We start from the raw sequence: 20,525 nt of genomic DNA on the forward strand, positions 1-20,525 counted from the left end.
TGTTCGTGTGTTGTATACATATAAGTACTGGTATAGACGCACGAACCACCGGTTTGCTTGAACGGTCCGGGCCAGCAGACCCGCAAATCATTTCCCAGTGTCAGACATGTCACTCCTGTTACACAAATGTTAATGCGCGACGCAGCACCGTCCAGAAAGCAGACTGAGATATTATGCCCTCTCAAATAATCTGTCTCAGACCGCCTGTCAGCTGTTGGAGTTTGTGCTTCTGGTGCTTCCAGCAAAACGCGATGCTCATACAACCGATGTGTTTCCACGGTAGTGTCCGTCCACCAACTGGACAAGGAACCCTGGGGTACATTGCAGACGAGTGTCGGGCTATGATCCATCAGAACTATATATCTTGTCGACATATATGATTATATGAACATTATGCGAGCTATCGACATGGTAAACAGCCTTTTGGCTATATGTGCGGCATTTCGCAATCTCACCTTTGGTCGCGTGATATGAACAGCATAAGTTTCATCTACTTGCCGTCCCACGACCAACCCCTTGGCAACCAGCACATCAACCATTCAGAACACATCTCACCCCATTTCAATGACCTGCTGACCGCAGTGTGTTCACTCAACGTGATCGACTTTGCGTTTCTCGCTCGCCCCTTTTACTACACTGGATAGGTCCACAACTGTATTGATTTAGCAAGTACAAAGGCATTCATTCACGCAGTTAGCGACTTACTGGGAAGATTAAAGGGAAAGTCAACACTGGCCAGCATAATAGCAGAGAATATGTACCATCCGAATAAGCAGGCAACAAAGGCGAATGCACCACCAGCCTCAGCCAGCTTCTTAGCAAGAGACGCCCTGCCATTGGCAGCCTGGAAATAGCTACCTGCTAGAAGACCGAATGCTGGTACTAGACTAAAGAAGATCATGAAGAAGACCAGGTTCGTACGGATGGAACAGATGAGGAAGACGAGGCACATTATGCCCATGGCGATTTGGAAGTATCCTATGACAAAAGTCAGAAGAACGTACGCATTTCATGTTGCTCATAACATACCGATACCGGCGTTGAAGCCGACAGACTCTAGACCCGTGCTGCCTTGGACCGAGGGATTGGCGTATGCTCCGTATGCGTTGTAAAAAGGTTGCAGTGTAGCACCGAAGCCTAGCCAAAAAGCTCCAAAAGAACAGAATACGACGAAGGGAAAGGTGTTGCCTAGAATCCACTGTTGAAAGTCAGCACCGTCCTTGATGAAACGAGAAGACCTTGCATACTTCACCAATGCCACCAATAACCATTAGAAGACCTCCGCAAAAATAATACCACCCAATGTTCGCCGCACCATTGCCTCCTGCGCCTCGCCACCCCATAAGAGTCATGCTCAGTGGAAATAGAGACAACAAGAACCCAATGATAGCGCTGTAGAAATTAGTAGCTGTCAACAGAAGACACAATGAACACAGAGAGCATACATTGGTGTAGGGTTGCCAAAGGTCTTCCTCAATTCGCCTTTCACTTTGTTTGGTGGCGAGAGATAGAGCTTCTCGAACAGTTCCGGCGAAATGGAAATACTACCTGCTGTCCGGATATGATGCAGCGCGGTATTGGAATCAACTGAAGCGTCGAGGTTGAGGTGCCCGGGAAAACCGTTGCTATATCCTAGTATTGTTAGCCTGAAGCGGTAACCAGCTCTATTTCGGCATCTCACCATTGGGCTGTGAAAAGTCCTTTTCCAAACCATTGTTGATATCCATGGTTCTTGCTGTTGACTCGTTTCTTGCTGTTGATCCAGCCGACAGTGTCTCTGCGTCTCGAGTTGGGCTCAGACGAGTGTCATTTGGCGAGTACTTTTGCTGGTGGTCTGAATCCATACAGGCGGTGTGGTTATCGAAGGGTGGGTTTCTTGCAGAATCGGAATTGAGAATCAAGTGCTTGTCGTAATGGCCGCGAGTAGGGGAGGTGGGGGAGGCAGTGGTATCTGCAGAAATATCGTAATTGGACATGGGAAGCTAGGAGACTGGGGAGAGAGCTAATATAGGGTGGACACGAGAATCGATGAAGCAAGCAAGGGGCATAAATTTTCGGGAAACCCGGAGCACAGATGTCAATTGCGAACAAGCGTGGCTGCGGACGAAAGCAAGTGATCAACACCAAGTATGCAAAAGGCGGCGTACAGGTGCCCCAATCCAGGATGAATACGATGACCGGCCGTTGCGGCTCCGCCCTGAACATGGCACAGGGAATCGAATTGGCGGGAAGGCAGACATGGCCAGGTTAGGGCCGGCTAGAATCCAGACCTTGATTCGTTCAGGTCATGAGGAGGCGTTTCGTAGTCGAGAACGTGGCTTCCGTGACAAAACGACCCTAGGAACGGGAGCGGGGTGGAGGGAGTAGCCACTCTGTAAACACCAAGCATCCTCCCAAAGTCTCTTCTGCATGTACTTATACCAGTCTGGCATGGATGCTGGTACCACGATTACAATATACAGTACCTTGCCCATCTTATTTCATGGGATACCTTGTATACTTACATGAACCCATTCATTCTGTACTGTATAGAGCTCGAAGATCATACTGTCTGAACAAGTGACAATGACAATGGTATGCATCAAGGATCATGACACGTACATGGGCCTAATAGGCATAGGCATTAGAAAACCAATGACTCTAGTCCATATGGTCGATCTCGAGGAGTCGAGCGGAGAAGCGGCAGGTGAAAGCTGGGGGTGGATGCGGAAGCTCGACTGGGGAGCCAAACGATCGTCGGACCAGCGCTAACGGGTTGAGTTTGCGGGGAAACGTGCTAAAGACGCTAAACCCGGACGTATGGTTGCTAGCCTTATTTCCTCATTATAATACCTCAGTTTGTGTGCCGAGTACCCCTCCTACGACTTTTGCTAGTAGTAGTTGAGGGCGCAACATAAGTCGCCTGTGTTGGTGTGGTTTGGCTCAGAGCAAGCCAAAATACACGGTCAATTCTGTGTTAAGGCAATCCATGTTACTCCGACATTGAACGCCGGGCCGAATGATGGTTCTCAAGGCTCAGAGCACCCCGGCATGGACCGGCGAAATGCCACGATGGTTGGGTCAGGCTTGTAGGGGAGACACGGCGTTTGGTGCAAATTGATCGAAGACTTCACCCCCGCATTGAACTACTGAGGGGCGAGTAGCATCGAGCCATGCTGGCGTGACGCACGCCCACAACTAGAACACATGGCGAGTAGGCTGCGCTCGTCCGAGAAGCCCTCGGAAAGGATCAACGAAAGTGACAGATGCTTTCCGAGTTGAAAGCAGCCTAACTTGATTTGGCAAACCATGACAGGGCAAGCGGTGACCTGGAGATGAGCCTCCGGGGAGCGAGTGCAACTGAGTGGAATGGACTCGTCATTTAAAAAATGCTGTTTTCGGAACGTCGTGGATTTTTTCGGTAGGGTAACAAGGGGTTTGTTGTCCACCACAGTACTGTGCAGATGGACGTGGTTAGACGTTCAAGGCTGACAGGAGTACCTGGCTTATCGGATGATCGAGACAGATAGGCAAAGCCTATTCGTCACCCCATAACAGCCAACTGTCACCAAGATTGCATGTTCCGCATATCCGAATTGCGGGTGACCGGACCGCAATTCGCAATGGTTGTGACTTGAAAGCCATCGGACTGGACTCCATGAAAACTGGAATGATTATGCTCAGGCCGATGATTCAAAGGCGTATGAAAATCGAGCCGTACGCATGCATGCAGGACAAATCTTGACATATCAGGCATAATGTTGCACTGTTGCGTAGGTCAAATGGATTCGATATCATTTCTAGCAGGTGGACAAGACATGGCGAACCGATAGCGGTAAGGAAGGGACGTCACACATACCATTCGGCCTCATAGACTGGCAGAAGTAACCTAGCATAGGGCGATAAGAGCGCATAACGATCTTGTCATGTACTGCAATGGAGAATAGCAGGTAATGCGCGAGTGGGCAGTCACGGGATGTCAAGTGATCTCTCTCTCTCAGTCACTCCCCCGTCCTGTCCCAGTCTGAAACTGCAGCATGTCGCATTCTTGAGATATGGAAACGCATTTTTTCTTTCTTCAAACGCCTCAAGCACCGCCGACTTCTTCTATGACTTTCTTGAGATTATGGAGGTCGTGTGCGAAACGACCCAAGAACAAGCCGTCTACACCGTCGGCAATCTTTGCAAAAGTTCCTGGGCCGGCACTACCGCCATAGACGATTCTTGTTAGACCTTTGCGGCCCGCAGCCAGCGACCTCAGCGCTTTTGTCACCATGACTACGTGGTCAGGGTCTGCAGGCTCTTTTGCTCCTATGGCCCACACTGGCTCATACGCCAGAATAACCTCGGTTTCGTCGGGCACGGCAGCCAGGACTGACTTGACCTGGGGGGTGCATTCGTCTATAGCAGCTCCGACGGCAGCTGAAGCGACACCATGATGCGTCTTCTCGCCGATGCACACGAGTGGAATAAGGCCGTTTCTCGCAGCAGCCCCTGCCTTTTTCGCAACCGTCTCGTCGTTTTCGCCAAAGTGGGCTCTCCGTTCGGCATGGCCAATCTCCACAATTCTCGCACCGGCCTGTCTCAAGACAAGCGGACTGACTTCTCCTGTGTAGGCGCCCTTGTCTTCCCAAAAAGTATCTTGAGCGCCGAGGATGATGGACGACGACTCGAGTATGCGGGCTGATTCGGTCAAAGAGACAAAGTCGGGGATGACGAAAAGATCGGTGCGGGCATTCCATGCATCGCCGTCGAGCTGCAAGACACCGCGGATGTAGGAGAGGGTGCTGGGCAGATCGAAGTACATTTTCAGCGAGACACCGACAATGCGGCGGGGCCGAGCAATGGGAGGCATGACGGTAGTGGGTATGCGGGTGTCTGGGGAGATGGAGATGGAGGGGGAGAGGGAGATGTCAGGAGGGGTGGACGAGCAGCCAAGGATGAAAAGGCTGGGTTGTCATTATACTGCGGGTGGACAAGACGGCATCCTACATATGCACAGAGGATATACATACACGGTAGCAGTCCTACATATGTAGTAGTGTAGACTTGACTGCGCAACAATGATGGTGCTCCGGTGTTACCGCATTAGGAAAACCCGGGGGAGGGCAGTCATGGCATCGTGGGTGGAAGATGTGGGACGGCGGGCGGTTTCTCAGCTGGAGTGTGGGGCAACAGCACTGCCGACATCCCCAGACAGCACTACCACCACATGGATGCCACATCTCGTCCGTATACATATAAATATACTCTGCTATGCACATACACATACGCTTGCGCTCGGTCTCCGTCCTGCGCTGCTGTCTCATCGGCCATGGCGGGCTCTTCACCGCATCGCACGCGGCGTGAGGTATTATGTGGCCGAAGATGGGCCTCGCTTGCCAGCGCTCCGATGTCACCTCCGGACTCACTACACGCCCTTGCGCTAACCTTGTTCCAATCACCTGCGAGCTAGAGAAAACTGCACATCACCGCCTCGTTGACACGTTGTAGTCCTGACCTGAACCACTGACGGACAGATTGACACCGACTACCGCCTGACACACTGCCATTCCAACCAGCTGACGTACATGTCGCGGACACTCGCTGATCGCTGGGCCCGCAAACGATACTTTGGATAAGCTCCGTCGGAGTTTCGACACCGACCGAACCCATACATCCTTGTACCCGCCGCAGTGAGCCCATCGCGGGGTGCATCCTGTTCCTATTGTGTACCCACGGAGCCTCTCTGCTCGACATCGACTCGCACTTTGCTCTTCTTCTCTCTTTCTTTTTTTCTTCCTTCAGTCCATCCGTCCTTCTTTCCTCTAACCCTTGCCCACCATGCACATCTCACAGAAACTAGCTCAGGCGAAGCGAGAAGGGAAGCCGACCTTCTCCTTTGAGTTCTTTCCTCCAAAGACCGCACAGGTATTCTATATTCCCAGGGTCCTCAAAAAGCAACTGCGCTGACTTAGCCTCCAAGGGTGTCCAAAACCTCTATGACCGCATGGACCGCATGCACAGCTTCGGCCCCCAGTTCATCGACCTTACCTGGGGCGCCGGCGGCCGCCACTCCAAATTGACCTGCGAAATGGTCAAGGTCGCACAGTCCGTCTACGGTCTCGAGACCTGCATGCACCTTACCTGCACCGACATGGAAAAGTCCAAGCTCGATGAGGCCCTCCGAGAAGCATACCAGGCCGGCTGCACGAACATTCTAGCCTTGAGAGGCGACCCGCCCCGTGAACGAGAAAAGTGGGAGGCAACGGCTGGCGGGTTCCGTTACGCAAAGGACTTGGTTGTCTACATCAAGGAAAAGTACGGAAACCACTTCGATATTGGCGTTGCAGGATACTCGGAAGGCAGCGATGACAACGACGATGTCGATGAGCTCATTGACCACTTGAAGGAAAAGGTCGACGCCGGAGGCTCCTTTATTGTAACGCAAATGTTCTACGACACAGACCTCTTCCTCGAGTGGGTACGAAAAGTCCGCGCCAAGGGCATCGACGTTCCTATTATTCCCGGCATCATGCCCATCCACACCCACGCCGCCTTTCTACGAAGAGCCCAATGGACAAAATGCCACATTCCCGATGATTGGACAAAGGCTCTGGAACCCGTCAAGAACGACGATGTTGAAGTCCGTGAAGTTGGCAAGACATTGGTGGCCGATATGTGCCGGAGGCTGATTGACGCCGGCATTACCCATCTGCACTTGTATGTCTTACTGTTATTATATGGCCATATCTACTACTTGTACTGACTCACTCCAGCTACACAATGAACCTTGCTCAAGCCACACGCATGGTTCTCGAGGAGCTTGAACTTTTGCCAGATGTGGAATCCCCACTTGAGAAGCCTCTGCCATGGCGACCCTCCTTGGCTCTCAACCGACGCGAGGAGAATGTACGACCCATATTCTGGCGCAATCGACAAAGGTCCTATGTTGCACGCACCCAAGACTGGGACGAGTTTCCTAACGGTCGTTGGGGAGATTCTCGATCACCTGCTTTCGGCGAGTTGGATTCATATGGTATCGGTCTCAAGGGCACTAACGAGCAAAACATCAAGCTATGGGGCACGCCATTGACCATCAGGGATTTCTCCAATCTTTTTGTACGCTATATGGAGGGCAAACTGGAGTCGTTGCCATGGAGTGAACAGCCCATTACTGCGGAGGCCTCATCTATTCGTGACGATCTCATCGACTTGAACAGACGTGGTTTCCTCACCATCAACTCTCAGCCTGCCGTCAATGGTGTCAAATCGTCTGATCCCGTCTTTGGTTGGGGTCCACGCAACGGTTATGTTTACCAAAAGTCCTACCTCGAGGTCTTTGTCTCACCCGAGCACATCGCCGAGATCATTACCCGTCTCGAGCGCGACCCAGAATTCACCTACTATGCTGTGAACAAGAACGGCGACTTGAAGACGAATGCCCCCAACGAAGGGCCCAACGCTGTCACGTGGGGTGTCTTCCCAGGCAAGGAGATTGTACAGCCAACAATTGTCGAAACAGTCAGCTTTCTAGCTTGGAAGGACGAGTTTTACCGACTCGGCCAGCAGTGGGCAAACTGTCACGCAGGTATCAGCCCGTCACGCTACGTCATCCAGGACGTCATAGACACCTGGTACCTTCTCAACATTGGTAAGTTTCAAGTCCACTTGAATTGATCGAACTCTTTACTAACTTGTATACCAGTGCACAATGACTTCCATGCTACCCGTGGCATCTTCCCAATCTTCAATGGTCTGGAGGTCAAGGACATGGACAAGCCGCTGCACACACCATCTGCCGATCTTCCTAATGCAAATGGCAGTGAGAACGTAAATGAAGCTAACGGTGTCAATGGAACCAATGGTACCCACAAGGAAGAGAGCCCAAGCCTCATAGATGTCGCCAAAGCAGCAGCGATCGAGGTCACCAACGGCATGAAGAGCCTGGCTGTCTCTAACTAATACGATACAGCAAAATTATGTCTAATATTCTTACTGCATTCAACCCAGCAAGACTAATTATCATTCTCGGCGTTTCCTGGGAAATACTTCGGCCGAATTATCTGTGTTCAACAACACATGGCGGCCTTTTATTCTGGACAGTTCTACTGCGCTTCAACAAGCGTAATTAGGGGGTTTCTTTGATCGTAACCTAGGATCTATTATGTTTGTTCTTCTTTTTTCTTGTTAAAATAAATGCCGTGTTCGCTATATACATACACACACAAGCATTTGGAAGGCGTCTCTTCAACCCGACGACCATCATGAAAGAACAAGGTGCAGGAATCTTGTAAAAAAAGTTCAAAAGCATAGCGCAGGATACAAAAGACGGAGAAATGGCTTTCTGAGATACCCGACTTCGCTTCCCTCAACGGCAGCGGTCAACCTTTTCACTTCGCTCTTTTAACTGCCATTTTTATAGTAGATATATATAAATATAAACGGTGTGCAGGTGGTATAGATATCACGATGCATACTGGTTTTGCGGTGCCATGACAGGCTAAGCATGCAACTATGGAGTTCTTTGTAATGATAACTGCACAGTGATTCAGCGATGTTACTCTATATATTCCAAGGGAAGAAGAAGAGGAAGAGGAAGAAGAAGAATTTCCATATCCTCTATTCAAGTTAACAGGCCAAACATCACTCTTCTATGTTCCAATCGTAGTGCAAGAAAACGTCTTTCATTCTCAATAAGGAGCGTGTATTTAAGTTGCCAAAAAGGTGTGATACAAGAAGAGAAATGTATATGTCAAAAAAGGTCTCCCGTGTCATCTAGACACTCAATCTTTCACTCATCCGTCAGATGAAGTCCATATGCCCCATGGATAATCATTTAGCCCAAGCCATTTAGTAGTCGCCCTTGGACTCGCCATCGCCTTTTCCGGCACCCTCGCCTTGACCGGCGCCCTCGCCCTTGCCCTTGCCCAAGAGACCGCTGAGCCAGTCGAAAAAGCCACCGGCGCCAGGCTTGCCGTCCTCGCTGTCGCCTCCAGGACCGCTGGGAGCGCCGGGGTAGGGAGCTTCACCGCCTGGTCCACCTGGCCCGCTTGATCCACCTGGGCCGCCGGGGAAACCACCGGTGGGCATGGGAAAGGAGGGAAGACCGCCAGTGGGCATGGGAAAGGGAGGGCGAGCGCCGCTGGGCATGGGGAAGGGGGGAGTTCCTGCACCGGGGGCGCCTGGGGCACCGGCTCCAGGACCACCAGCACCGGGGGCACCAGCACCTGGAGCGCCTTCGGTGGGAGTACCATATTCAGGAGCACCGGATTCAGGAGAGCCAGACTCAGGAGAGCCAGACTCAGGAGCGCCATCGGTGGGAGCACCGGCATCAGGAGCACCAGATTCTGGGGCACCTTCAGTAGGAGCACCAGCACCGGGAGCACCAGCCTCAGGAGTACCACCCGTAGGAGCACCGTCGGCAGGAGCACCATCAGTTGGGGCACCTCCAGCAGGCTCGTCGCCATATGGAGAGCCACCTTCAGCAGGAGAGCCGGTAGCTGGTGCAGCACCAGCGTCCTTGGAAAAGAGTTGAAATTCTGGCAGAGTAGGAGTAGCGGCCTCTCCTCTCTTGTGTAGAGTGGGAGCAAGGCCGTAGTTGACTGCGAGCCTCTTTACGGTTGGGGGCTTGCCTCCTTGGAAGCCAGGGAAACCTCCATCGTTCTGGCCACCGTTCTGACCTCCGTGTTGGCCTCCGTGTTGACCACCGGGCTGACCTCCAGGGAATCCAGGGAAACCTCCACCAGGCTGACCTCCGGGCTGACCACCTGGCTGGCCTCCGTGTTGACCTCCGGGGAAACCGGGGAAACCTCCACCGTTCTGACCACCGTTCTGACCTCCGTGTTGGCCTCCGTGTTGACCACCGGGCTGACCTCCAGGGAATCCAGGGAAACCTCCACCAGGCTGACCTCCGGGCTGACCACCTGGCTGGCCTCCTGGCTGGCCTCCAGGGAAACCGGGGAAGCCACCGCCTGGCTGGCCTCCAGGTTGGCCTCCTGGGGCACCACCAGGGAAACCTCCAGTGGGCATAGGGAAAGAAGGTACACCAGTTCCAGTAGGAGCTGGGAAACCAGCACCTGGGAAGTTGGGCATGTTCTCTGGTGGAGGAGCCTGAGCCTCACGGGCCTCCTTAGCACCAAACATGGAGTTCATGGCACCGCCAAAGGGCACTTGGGAATGTTAGTCAATGCTTAAGGCAAAACTGATGAAAAGGGCACTTTACGAGCAAGGGAAGATCCCGAAAGGGCGAGAATGACAGCAGACCTCATGATTGCGGTAGTCGGTTAGGTGAGCTGTGTAGAAACGTTGAGAAGTGATTGAGTGACGAGAGTGAAGGGTAACAGGGACAAAGTGGCACAGCCGAAGTGAATGTACGAATATCGCTAGGATATCGAGAGAATGTATAACAAAGAAGGAAGAGAGAAAGGTGTAGAGAAAACCTTCTCAAAGAGAATGTGTGTGACTGGCAACTGTTGACTTGTTGGTGGCCTTCAAACTATGAGGCCAACTTCCAAGATATATATACTTGATAGCTATGACGTGCACCGAGAAACGATCGACATACTATTCATCTAAAGGTCCTGGAAACAAAGTGAGCCGTACAATGCCTGTTGTTTGGCCTATGGCGTTTGTCATGAAACCCCGACCGTCATCTGTAAGATGTTGACGAGATCAATCTAGACATTGGGTAGGCGCGGCTCAGCAACTAGGGTGTCTCATGCGGACTCGCTGGGAGCCCAGCCTTGCCAACTGATTCGGACAGAATGTTTGTTTGATGCAACCGCTGATCACACCGGGGGTTTCAGGTCGTGTGCCAATGAGACGCGGCTGTCAGTCGAAAGATGAAGCGGCATTTGGAACATCGGCGGCCCTTGCGCAGGACGCATAGGGCACAGGGGACTTTCCCCGGCCACAGATAGATTGTCGGTAGGTGCTTGGGATTGCTAAGAAAAGTGATATGCTTGTTTACGAGATGCGGGAAGCCCGATCGCGCATGAAGGACGTCGGTGGGCCTGTTTCATGCGTACGCGTATATTCCTTGCCAAGACCAACCCGCAACGAAGCTCATTGGCGCAACCACTCAACCACCATGTACCTTCTGTGACAAACGCCTTCTTGGATTCTCCATCGAACCATTCTCTCGTCTTCTACTCTACATCCTCGCGCAATTCTTAATGAGTGTGATACACCGTTGCCAATCGCATACGAGCCTCGGCACCATAATGCACAATGCGCAATGTTGAACTCCAAAAACAATTATTTCAAATCCATCCAATTCGCCTGGCCGCATATCCCCATCCGCTCAAAAGTGCTGTCACTCCAGTAAAAGCAATCAATGCGCCATACCCGCTACCATAAGCAAAACCTGCACTCCAATTGCCAGCATGCATCAACGCTTCCGATAGAGGACCGCTGCATAGGTTGCCAACGCCTTTTCCAGCGGAGAGACAGGCCCATACGAAGCCAGAGTCTGCACCCCTTCTTTTCTTTTGTGTGTCGGCAACAATGGCACTCCAGGCACTCGACTGGCATCCAGCAAACGCCCCGTAGATGACGCAAAAGATGTACAGGGGTGCTAGTGATGTGGAGAAACCCCAGATTAAGAAACTGCCGACAGCTGAGCCGAGTGCAGAGACCAGCAGACAGTTGGTCACGTGGTACTTGTCCGTGGCCAAGCCCATACAGAGAGACCCAACAAATGCTGCTGCGTTGACAAGTATAATGGTGACAGTGCCTTGAACAGTGCTTGCGCCAATGGAGCGAGCAAATGTGGGGAGGTATATTGCAGGAAGGAAGAAACCAAGGCTTTGGATAACATTCCCTGACTGCAGGATGAGATAGTTTGAGCAGGTCCAGAAAGACAAGTCGAAGCTTCTGGACTGCGAAGTCTGAGATAGAGGGAGACGCGGCTTGAAGAAGAAGATGATTGGGAAATTCAGGGCCACAAAGCTGAGGGCGCAAACCCTGAGGGTTGTTCGGAAGCCATAGGACTGCAGAAGCCATTCCAGGATTAAAGGAAGAATAGCACCGCTTAGTCCGAGACCAGCCATGGTTGCCCCGTATGCGAATCCTCGACGACGAACCCACCACTCTTCAATGTTGAAGAGAATGGGAGTCCATGCTAAACCACCACCCAGCGCGTACAGGATGCCTTGAGTGACGATGAGGTGGGTGACATTCGTCGACAGGGATCCAAGACCAAGTGCAAGACAGACGACGACCAGACCAGCCGGAGTCGCATAGCGGCGGAATCTGGGGAAGTACTTAAGCACAGCGAACCACAAAGTGATGTCCATGTACATGATTCCCTGAGATATACTTTAGGCTTCAATCTATCTGGGGGTCTGTGAAAATTACCATTGCGCAAGCACCCACAACTGCAATGTTTCTCTGTCCCGCAAACTCATCACTGGTTGCGTAGTATTCTTGGAACACACCATAGCAGGAGGGAAACCCCCAGATCATTGCCTCGAGCATGAAACAGCCGAACAGGCACAACCAGGCGTCCTTGCCTCCATCGGTAGGTGGCAGAGAAAATGCTGCCTCATTGTGGGGAGCGTCATTATCAGTATGCTGGAATAGTTCAATGTCGTCCAGTGTCGATGGAGCGAGATTATGTGGGGATAATGTTAGGTCGGACTGGGCACTCTGGGTTGAAGCCATTGTGTGTATGGTTGTTGGAGAAAAGAAATGGGGGACATGGCTATCTAATATCTAAGTCTTTTCCGCAAGCTATGTTGAGGCTATTAGTCACGATGGCGATAGTGGGGAAGTCAATTGTAGGGCGTGCTACATGCACAATGTACGGCCGGAGGTGGGGTCTTGGCATAATGCAGGGGTGGCAGCGCGACGACGCGCCTTTGGAGAGGGACGCGCCTGGGCCAGCAACAACTTTAGGATCTGGTTGCTAGGAGAATCCCTTTCATTCACCACAACTGCTATGGCGCATTCCCTGTAAAGAACACCCATCGACACGCCCTTCACGTATTCAACGAAATATAGTTTATCATCATGGACGACTCTCCACGATCAGCGAAACGGAGAAAGCTCGATGCCCCCAAGTCCACCGAGTCGACCGCATTGAGGAAGCCATCGACGAGGAAACCCACCGGCAGGCTGGCCAAGCCATCTACCAGCAATACAGACAATGACAAAACACCAAAGGTCGACAAGAAACCTGTCAGGGCAGCCAAGGGAAGGACGTTAAAGAGCGCAACAAATGGCACAGCTGCGAAGCCGACGGCAGCGAAAAATGTAGACGTTTACGACGATTTTGAAGGCGCCTTCGACATAGAAGTACCGTCCAAAGCGAATCGTCAACCGTCACAGACAGCACCACAGGGAGATGTGGCAAGCGCTGCGCATGTTGCAGAGGAACCACAGCCAGCCGCTCCACCCAAACGTAGGAGGGGCCGACCTACCAATGCAGAGGTGGCAGCCCGCAAGGCTGCGGCGAATGGAGATGCAATCAATGTTATTCCTTTGGCAACGCGCCCGGCGGCTGCGAAACCTAGCGTAAAGACTGCCCGCAAGCCAGCAGCCCCTCGAGCAAAAGCCCCCAGAAAGAAGAAGGAACCAAGTCCAATTCCCGAAGAAGACGAGGGTGAAGAGGACGACTTGCAGGACTCCAGCAAGGCTACCACGCCTCCAAAGCCGCCTCCTGCTCGAAAGGCGGCGACGAGTACACGAAAGAAGGCGGTACCAGAGACGTCTGGCGCAGGTGGGATCACTGCTCCAGCAACAGCCCCTAGACGGCGCAAACCTACAACCAAGGAGACCAGTACAGCAGTGAACGAGGACGATCTTCCAGATGCATCCCCGACTGGAAACAAACGACTACCCGCGAGCACAACACGGCGCCTGAATCACACCGATTACATTGCAAACAACAGCGAAGAGCGATGGTCAGATGTTGAAGGACAAGCCGATACACACAATGACGATGACGACTTGGACGTGGATGGCAACAGTGCCTTGGGCAGTGTCTTGGACCCTACCGAACCTAGCCCGTTCAATAAGCCAACTTCAGCGCAAAAGAAAAGTTCTGCTCTACCTCTTATATACAGCAACCTTGCCCCAGGTCATGAGTTGGATTTGATCAAGACTATTGTTATGGAACGGATCACTGGCAAACGTCCCTCGCCTCTGGTCGGCTTGGATGAGGAATACAAATCTGTACACCAAGTTGTTGAACACACCATCACTGCTGGCGAGGGCAACTCTATGCTTATCATCGGCGCTCGGGGTAGTGGGAAGACAGCACTCGTAAACAAAGTCCTCTCCGAAGTTTCCAAAGACAATGGTGGATACTACCATGTTGTTCGACTAAACGGATTTGTACACACTGATGACAAGATTGCGCTGCGAGAAATCTGGCGCCAGCTAGGCAAGGAGATGGACATAGAAGAAGACGGCAGTGGGCCTGGTAAGAACTACGCCGACACGCTAGCCACACTGCTCGCTCTGCTCTCACATCCGTCTGAACAGACAGGTGAAGATACAGATCAAGTAGCCAAAGCAGTCATCTTCATTATGGACGAGTTTGACCTCTTTGCCCATCACCCTCGCCAGACGTTGCTGTACAATCTCTTTGACATTGCACAATCGCGGAAAGCTCCCATCGCCGTTTTGGGTCTGACAACGCGCATCGACGTGACCAATACTCTGGAGAAGCGTGTCAAGAGTCGATTCAGCCATCGATACGTGCATCTCAAACTAGCGACGTCGTTTACTGCTTTTCAGACCATGTGCAAAGCTTGCTTGACGTTGGAACCAGAACAGTTGAGCGTCAAGGAGCGAGGCATCTTAGGAGGCGGAGCCAAGGGTACACCGAATAAAGGACAAAAAGGCGGTGCAAAGCAAGACATGGTCAGCGAATGGAATGCCAACATCTTCGTAAGTCCTTTTCCTCAAATCCATCTGTGTCTCACATCACTAACACCAACGTCACAGACACTCTTCTCAACCCCCACCTTCCTAACCCAACATCTTGCATCTTCCTTCTACCTCACAAAATCCGTCCCTCAAGTCCTAACTTCCTTCCTCCTCCCCACCGCCACCCTCAGCCCCGAGATGCCCTTCCAGCCGGGCTATCTACTCAGCGCCCCAGATTCAAAGCTATCCCTCGTGCCCTCGCTATCAACCCTCGCACTCTCTCTGCTTATCGCCGCAGCCCGACTAGACATCATCCACGACTCGGACACGTGCAATTTCAACATGGCGTACGATGAGTATGTCACGCTGGCTTCGCGGGCGCGTATTCAATCGGCGGCGGGTGGACTTAGTAGCAGTAGTGGGGCGAGTAAAGTATGGGGTAAAGATGTAGCGCGTCGTGAGTGGGAGGGTCTGGTGGAGTTGGGCTTATGCATGCCGGTTGTTCAAGGTCAGGTGGGCTCGTTCGGTATGGTGAGGTGTGATGTTGCGCTTGAAGAGGTGGGCGAGGTGCTCAAGGGGATTAGGGGTGGGGATAAGGGCTTGGAGAGGTGGTGTCGCAGTATTTAAGCGTGGGTGTTGTATTGGTATGGACGTGTTTGAGCATTCAACTTCTGCCTTTGAGCGGGGCGGTTGTTTCTATTTTCTTTTCTTTTACGCAGATTGCATCGTTTTCTGGCGTCCAGCGTACATCATTTGGCAAAAGCATTAGCCTTAGCATCGTTGGATGGTGTTGTAGACATTTGCATATATTCATTCTTCTACATTAATTCCTGCTTGCCAGCTATCCAGCCCATCACTCATTCTCCCCAGTAGGTAGCGTACTTGCTCTCGCCGCCGAGTACGTTGACAAATTCTTTGGCTATGATGCGGCTGGTCTGCTCACTTGGATGCAGCGGGTCATACCACATGAAGCTGTCCAGACTGGCAGCCGTGGTGCAGTTGCTTCCCTGGTCGTTGCACAGATGCGCTGCGCCTTCTACATTGGGCGGTGCAGTGCCATTGAAGTACTTGCTTGGGTGATAGTAGATTTCCTGCATCAGAGCGTTGACGTCGAAATTCACTACTGTGGCGCCGTCCCACAACTCCGTGTAGTCGAACTGATAGGGTGTACGATACTTGAACAGTCCGTTCAACGCAGCAACTGTGTTTTTCATGCGGCCATGAAGCGCAGTCAGGTTCTTTCCGGGGGCGTCGTTGAAGAATTGCGTCGATTGCAAGCCACCTTTCTCGGGAAGTTGATATTGTGGCAGCAATTCAAGGGGCGCCAGGTTCAAGAGAACAACATAGCGGGCACCGTTATTGTAAAGACGGGTAATTTGGTCGTAGATGCAGTCCACGTAGTCAATGACAGTCTTGCCGGGTAACTGTTTATCGGTCAAAAAGGCGCCATTGCCGAGATCATTGGTCCCAATCCAGATGGCATAAGCAGTGTCCGAGGCTTTGCCAGTGAAGAATTTGGTGCCGTTCGGGTTGACGTATTTGGAGTCAGCGATGAAAGCGGGTACTTCATAGCCATCAATGTCAGGGAAAGGGCCATTGATGGCGGCGAGGGGCCTTGGAGATACTTTGTTGGAGCATACAGCTCCAGAGACAGCATAGTTGTAGAGCTTTGCGCCAGAGTAGTCACTGGCCAATCGAGCCCAAGACCGTCCTCCAGATGCTGTTTTCAAGCCCTGCATTGTATGTTTAGGATGGGCAACAATGTCTGTAGGTGGGCCAACATACCACTGGCTGCTGCCAACCCACTGGCGGAGCGGAGCCATTGTTGTTGATGAAGTAACCTAGGCGATTTTCATCTGTATAACTGTCGCCAAAGGTGACCAGCGTGGTGAACCTTGCATTGGCGGGTGCGGGTTTAATTTTGCTGGCAACAGCCAAGTTTGCGAAGAGAGCGCGAACAAGCCATTCAGTTAACATGACGACGGAAGTTTTGTGGAGTTGGTAACGGCCCCACGAGCATGTTGACGGGTACTTATAGCGTCAAGCATCCGGAGACGGCATCGTCCATGTACGCATGCGGAGCACTAAGGCATTTTCCCTGTCGATACACGGGCTTCATCGACAACATTGGAGAAGCAAGATGGAGTGCGGGGAATTGAATCTGCGCATACCGGGTTCGGCAGAAGGAAGAAGGCGGGTTGATGGCGCTATACGCTTTGTAGATGTAGTTACGGTGGCAGCCGGCTAAATAGTGTGTTCTCCATGGGCTTGCTCATCAAAAGATGGCGGTGGCCCGAGGAATTGAGGCCGGCGCTCGGAAGAATTCAAGGCGAGTGTGTATTGCCGTAGTTGGATGGATGCGGCGCGTCTTTGGCGTCAACGTCGTTTGGGTGATTGCCATCATGTCGTCATTGGCATTGGCGACGATGGAGCACGGCCATAACGGATATAACCACAAGTACAGCAACGGTTATCGATGACGGTTGGAGGCCTGTCGTCAAGCTACTGCCGGCCGAGGATATGGGCGTCGAGTGCTGCGGGGCTGCACATGGCAGTATGTAAGTAACATGAGTACATACAGAGCACATATGTACATGATAACCCCACGCATAATGTACACATACATACACAGAGCGTCTCTGCCGATAATGGATGGCGCCTGGCTGGTCATGGCGGGCCGAATCCAAGGCACGACAACGGTCTTGGTTTTGTTCGACGAGGGTTCGTCTATCGCACCCGCTTCCCCGATGCAGTGCATATGCGCACGGCCATGGAGAGAGTTCAACGTCGATAGGCGATGGGGGTGTAATGGATGATAGGCGCCACAATGCTTGGTCCCAGGGCGCGGGCATGTCGTCGGCAGCAAAAGGCCATGCTTGTAACAAGATAATCAAGGCCAGCGCTTCCTCCAAGCAAAGAATAAAAACAAACAAAATCAGCGGTAGCCATGGCACCTGGGCGGGTGAGTGCGAGAGCGAGAGCGTGAAGGATCAACCAGGAGAGGGCCCCATCGGACGGTTTTTCGCTACCAAGCTGTCGGAGTCAGAGGCTTGTGAAATGCCAGCAATGCCAATCAGCCCCCGGACCCCGAAGATGAGCAGAGGCGTGGCCGATTGCGCCCATGCTGTCAAGGGCAAGACGCGTCTTGCTTGCTTGACGTAGGTGGTGGTCGTAGGACTAGTGGTGGCAGTGGTGGCAGGACGAGAGTTAGTGCTGTTGCCTCTACTGCTCACCCTTCCTTCCTCGTCCTCAACTCACGATATTCCTCTTCTCCTCTGCCCTAATCCCCTCACCCCTTTGTCTTTCGCCTTTCTCCATCGTTTTCCTTGTACCTCTTTGCTGCGACCCGAGACCACACATCAGCCCATGATCTGTCTACCAAGCCACCATCATGGCCCCGTTGCCAACAGTAGCCTCGCCTCTCATGTATCGATGCTTCATAAAACACCACGCGTTGCTCCAAACCTTGCCGGCTCTCTCCACGCTTACATGTAGACGGGCACGATGACTTGTCATATACAAACTACAGCGACCAAACAACCCAAACTAGTTTGACGATAGCTATAAAGAATGCTACAACCCTGCACGTCATCCTGTCGCGACCACACAATTCCGTCCCCACACAAGACTCAGGCTCCAACATCACCGCTGACACAAGACGCACCTTGCAACAGAACAGTCTTCGCTGTATGATCATCCTACACGCCATTAGCCAGTACTCTTCCGTCCTCGTCCGACAAATCTGGCATACAGTCAGCTGCTTTGTGTCTCTCACTCTTGCGCCACTACATACATTTCCATATATAGCTTCAACCCGACATCCTCGAGCTCTTCGCGAACCTCTCCCATGAGATGGTCAAACTGTGCAGCCGTCCAACCAAGCTCCGCAGTGAATGGCCAAAGCCCAATCGACTCGAGGAGATCGCCAATTACCTGCACCCAGACGGGCATGGTCAATACCTTGGACCTCCTCACTGTTGTCAAGAGCCACGACCTACATCAATTGCCTCTTCTCCCATATTGGCCTTGACTGGGTCTGTTCAATACGTTAACATCTCCTCACGCTGGTATAACACTACTTCTACACCATAGCAGGCTCACCCATGTCGGTAGCATCCACGATACTGCAGCAGATTGAAAAAGGATGATCCTACCTGCGGGCCAGCCACCGATGTGGAGCTGCAAAATATCGACTGCTACATCGCGGTACCTGTTCTCAACAAGCAGCTGAGACAAGCGACGACCTATCCTTGGATCTCTATCCATCCTCATCATTGCAGCCTGGTATGACTGCCACCACCTCCTGACTGCAGAATTCTCTGTGAGACGTCCGTTATGAGACTGGATGATGGGGAGGTACTCCATGACTTGAACCCATCCTCCTGGTCGTAGCAGGAGCTTCATGTCTCTAATGTACCTAGGCCATCTCCCCGTTTTTATTCCCGGAAATACAAATCGCGAGTGGATTAAGTCATATTGATTTGCTTTGAAAATATCGGGATCGCGGAGTGGATCGTTAAGATTGTGGCCGATCAGTTCTAAATTCTCGGGTTGATCTGAAACTTGCCTGGAGAATAGATGATTAGCTTCGACTCGTCATAGCCACAATCCCCTACGTCCTATTCACTCACATAGGAAATATATCAATAGCGGTGACCTGTAGTAGTCAATATCTGCTGGCCAGGTGACGGGCATTGCTAGAATCAACCCATCTTCGCCAACACGATCAGCATATTGGAGTACACACCTCGCAGTCCTCAAATTCATCTGCACACTGGACAGCCCAGTCACCTCCCCCATAACCGCATTCCAGTATCGACTGAGGTTCTGTTACTGGTATCCGGTCGGAAAACAGCCTGTTCCCCAAGAGTCTGGACACGAGATCATGTTGGGCAGTCAGTCTGCTCTCCTCGCGGTCGTCGATGGCCACCGGGGCGAAATAGATTTTCTCGTCTAGCGATATCTTCTGGAAAATTCGGCCATGAACGCTTACTCTTTCTGTGTCGTCACTCATTGGTATGTTCGTTGGATGGAATTTATGGCTCGAACAGCTCGCGTGCTCCGAAGTCGACTGCAGTACACTCTACCGAGGCGATAAGGCAATGTTGAACAAGATGCAAGTAAGCGACAGAAGGAACCTAATGCTTGTGTCGATGATGAACCGATCAGATGGGCACACCACCTCTGTGATCTGCACAATGCTGTGAGTTGGCAACAGACTCGGCACAGGCGCAAAATTATCCGCTATCGTGGCGACTGCCAACGTCACTAGGGGGATGCTGACCAGGTGGCCATAAGCCGTAGGTTACGGACACGGGAACCTGAGCACCCCCGACATCGAGGACCTAGGCGCTGTACCTACTCCCAAGAAGCTAGTTCATCATCGTACAGGACAAGGATCACCAAGCTCTGGCGAAGTACAGACCTCTCAAAGACCACCAGAGTAGCAGCAATAACGGCTAGCATGGAATGAGAATGAGGACTCGGCCCACAGGCTCATCCCCTATTCTGCCGCACGTAGTTCCCTACAACAGGCCGGCGGTGGATGATGGAAAATGAGGCTGAGGCCCGCAAGAGCACAGGCTGTGCTTTCAAGGAATCGACATGAGTTAGACCTAATCAACAGTTGCATGATGACATTACACCATCAATGGGAGCCATCCCTGTCTTCGGCAAGCTGCATTGCCGGA

The 20,525-nt window shown here is 52.1% G+C and overlaps 8 protein-coding genes across 8 annotated transcripts; 2 read left to right on the forward strand and 6 right to left on the reverse strand.

The window, feature by feature from the left end:
- Positions 1-587: 587 nt before the first annotated feature.
- On the reverse strand, positions 588-1,844 carry COCCADRAFT_87767 (uncharacterized protein; the record flags this gene model as incomplete). Its single annotated transcript, XM_007710986.1, has 6 exons — positions 588-652; positions 706-978; positions 1,030-1,198; positions 1,248-1,392; positions 1,446-1,632; positions 1,682-1,844. 6 exons carry the CDS (start codon positions 1,842-1,844, stop codon positions 588-590), a joined length of 1,002 nt encoding a protein of 333 aa, XP_007709176.1.
- A 2,222-nt stretch (positions 1,845-4,066) lies between these two features.
- Positions 4,067-4,834, reverse strand: COCCADRAFT_23700 (uncharacterized protein; the record flags this gene model as incomplete). Its single annotated transcript, XM_007710931.1, has 1 exon — positions 4,067-4,834. One exon carries the CDS (start codon positions 4,832-4,834, stop codon positions 4,067-4,069), a length of 768 nt encoding a protein of 255 aa, XP_007709121.1.
- A 968-nt stretch (positions 4,835-5,802) lies between these two features.
- COCCADRAFT_87884 (uncharacterized protein) lies at positions 5,803-7,923 on the forward strand (the record flags this gene model as incomplete). Its single annotated transcript, XM_007710987.1, has 4 exons — positions 5,803-5,889; positions 5,945-6,681; positions 6,738-7,612; positions 7,667-7,923. The coding sequence occupies 4 exons, from the start codon at positions 5,803-5,805 to the stop codon at positions 7,921-7,923; spliced, it is 1,956 nt and encodes a 651-aa protein (XP_007709177.1).
- Positions 7,924-8,811: 888 nt separating this feature from the next.
- COCCADRAFT_34111 (uncharacterized protein) lies at positions 8,812-10,229 on the reverse strand (the record flags this gene model as incomplete). The annotated part of the gene is made up of 2 exons (XM_007710948.1): positions 8,812-10,130; positions 10,184-10,229. 2 exons carry the CDS (start codon positions 10,227-10,229, stop codon positions 8,812-8,814), a joined length of 1,365 nt encoding a protein of 454 aa, XP_007709138.1.
- A 993-nt stretch (positions 10,230-11,222) lies between these two features.
- COCCADRAFT_34112 (uncharacterized protein) lies at positions 11,223-12,624 on the reverse strand (the record flags this gene model as incomplete). Its single annotated transcript, XM_007710949.1, has 2 exons — positions 11,223-12,269; positions 12,319-12,624. The coding sequence occupies 2 exons, from the start codon at positions 12,622-12,624 to the stop codon at positions 11,223-11,225; spliced, it is 1,353 nt and encodes a 450-aa protein (XP_007709139.1).
- Positions 12,625-12,972: 348 nt separating this feature from the next.
- COCCADRAFT_87869 (uncharacterized protein) lies at positions 12,973-15,462 on the forward strand (the record flags this gene model as incomplete). Its single annotated transcript, XM_007710988.1, has 2 exons — positions 12,973-14,856; positions 14,914-15,462. The coding sequence occupies 2 exons, from the start codon at positions 12,973-12,975 to the stop codon at positions 15,460-15,462; spliced, it is 2,433 nt and encodes an 810-aa protein (XP_007709178.1).
- A 230-nt stretch (positions 15,463-15,692) lies between these two features.
- Positions 15,693-16,812, reverse strand: COCCADRAFT_87987 (carbohydrate esterase family 16 protein; the record flags this gene model as incomplete). Its single annotated transcript, XM_007710989.1, has 2 exons — positions 15,693-16,568; positions 16,621-16,812. The coding sequence occupies 2 exons, from the start codon at positions 16,810-16,812 to the stop codon at positions 15,693-15,695; spliced, it is 1,068 nt and encodes a 355-aa protein (XP_007709179.1).
- A 1,731-nt stretch (positions 16,813-18,543) lies between these two features.
- Positions 18,544-19,849, reverse strand: COCCADRAFT_2422 (uncharacterized protein; the record flags this gene model as incomplete). Its single annotated transcript, XM_007710917.1, has 6 exons — positions 18,544-18,577; positions 18,629-18,768; positions 18,834-18,871; positions 18,990-19,402; positions 19,467-19,492; positions 19,583-19,849. The coding sequence occupies 6 exons, from the start codon at positions 19,847-19,849 to the stop codon at positions 18,544-18,546; spliced, it is 918 nt and encodes a 305-aa protein (XP_007709107.1).
- Positions 19,850-20,525: the final 676 nt, after the last annotated feature.

This window comes from Bipolaris zeicola, assembly GCF_000523435.1.
Source record: "Bipolaris zeicola 26-R-13 unplaced genomic scaffold scaffold_23, whole genome shotgun sequence".
NCBI classification, from domain to species: domain Eukaryota; kingdom Fungi; phylum Ascomycota; class Dothideomycetes; order Pleosporales; family Pleosporaceae; genus Bipolaris; species Bipolaris zeicola.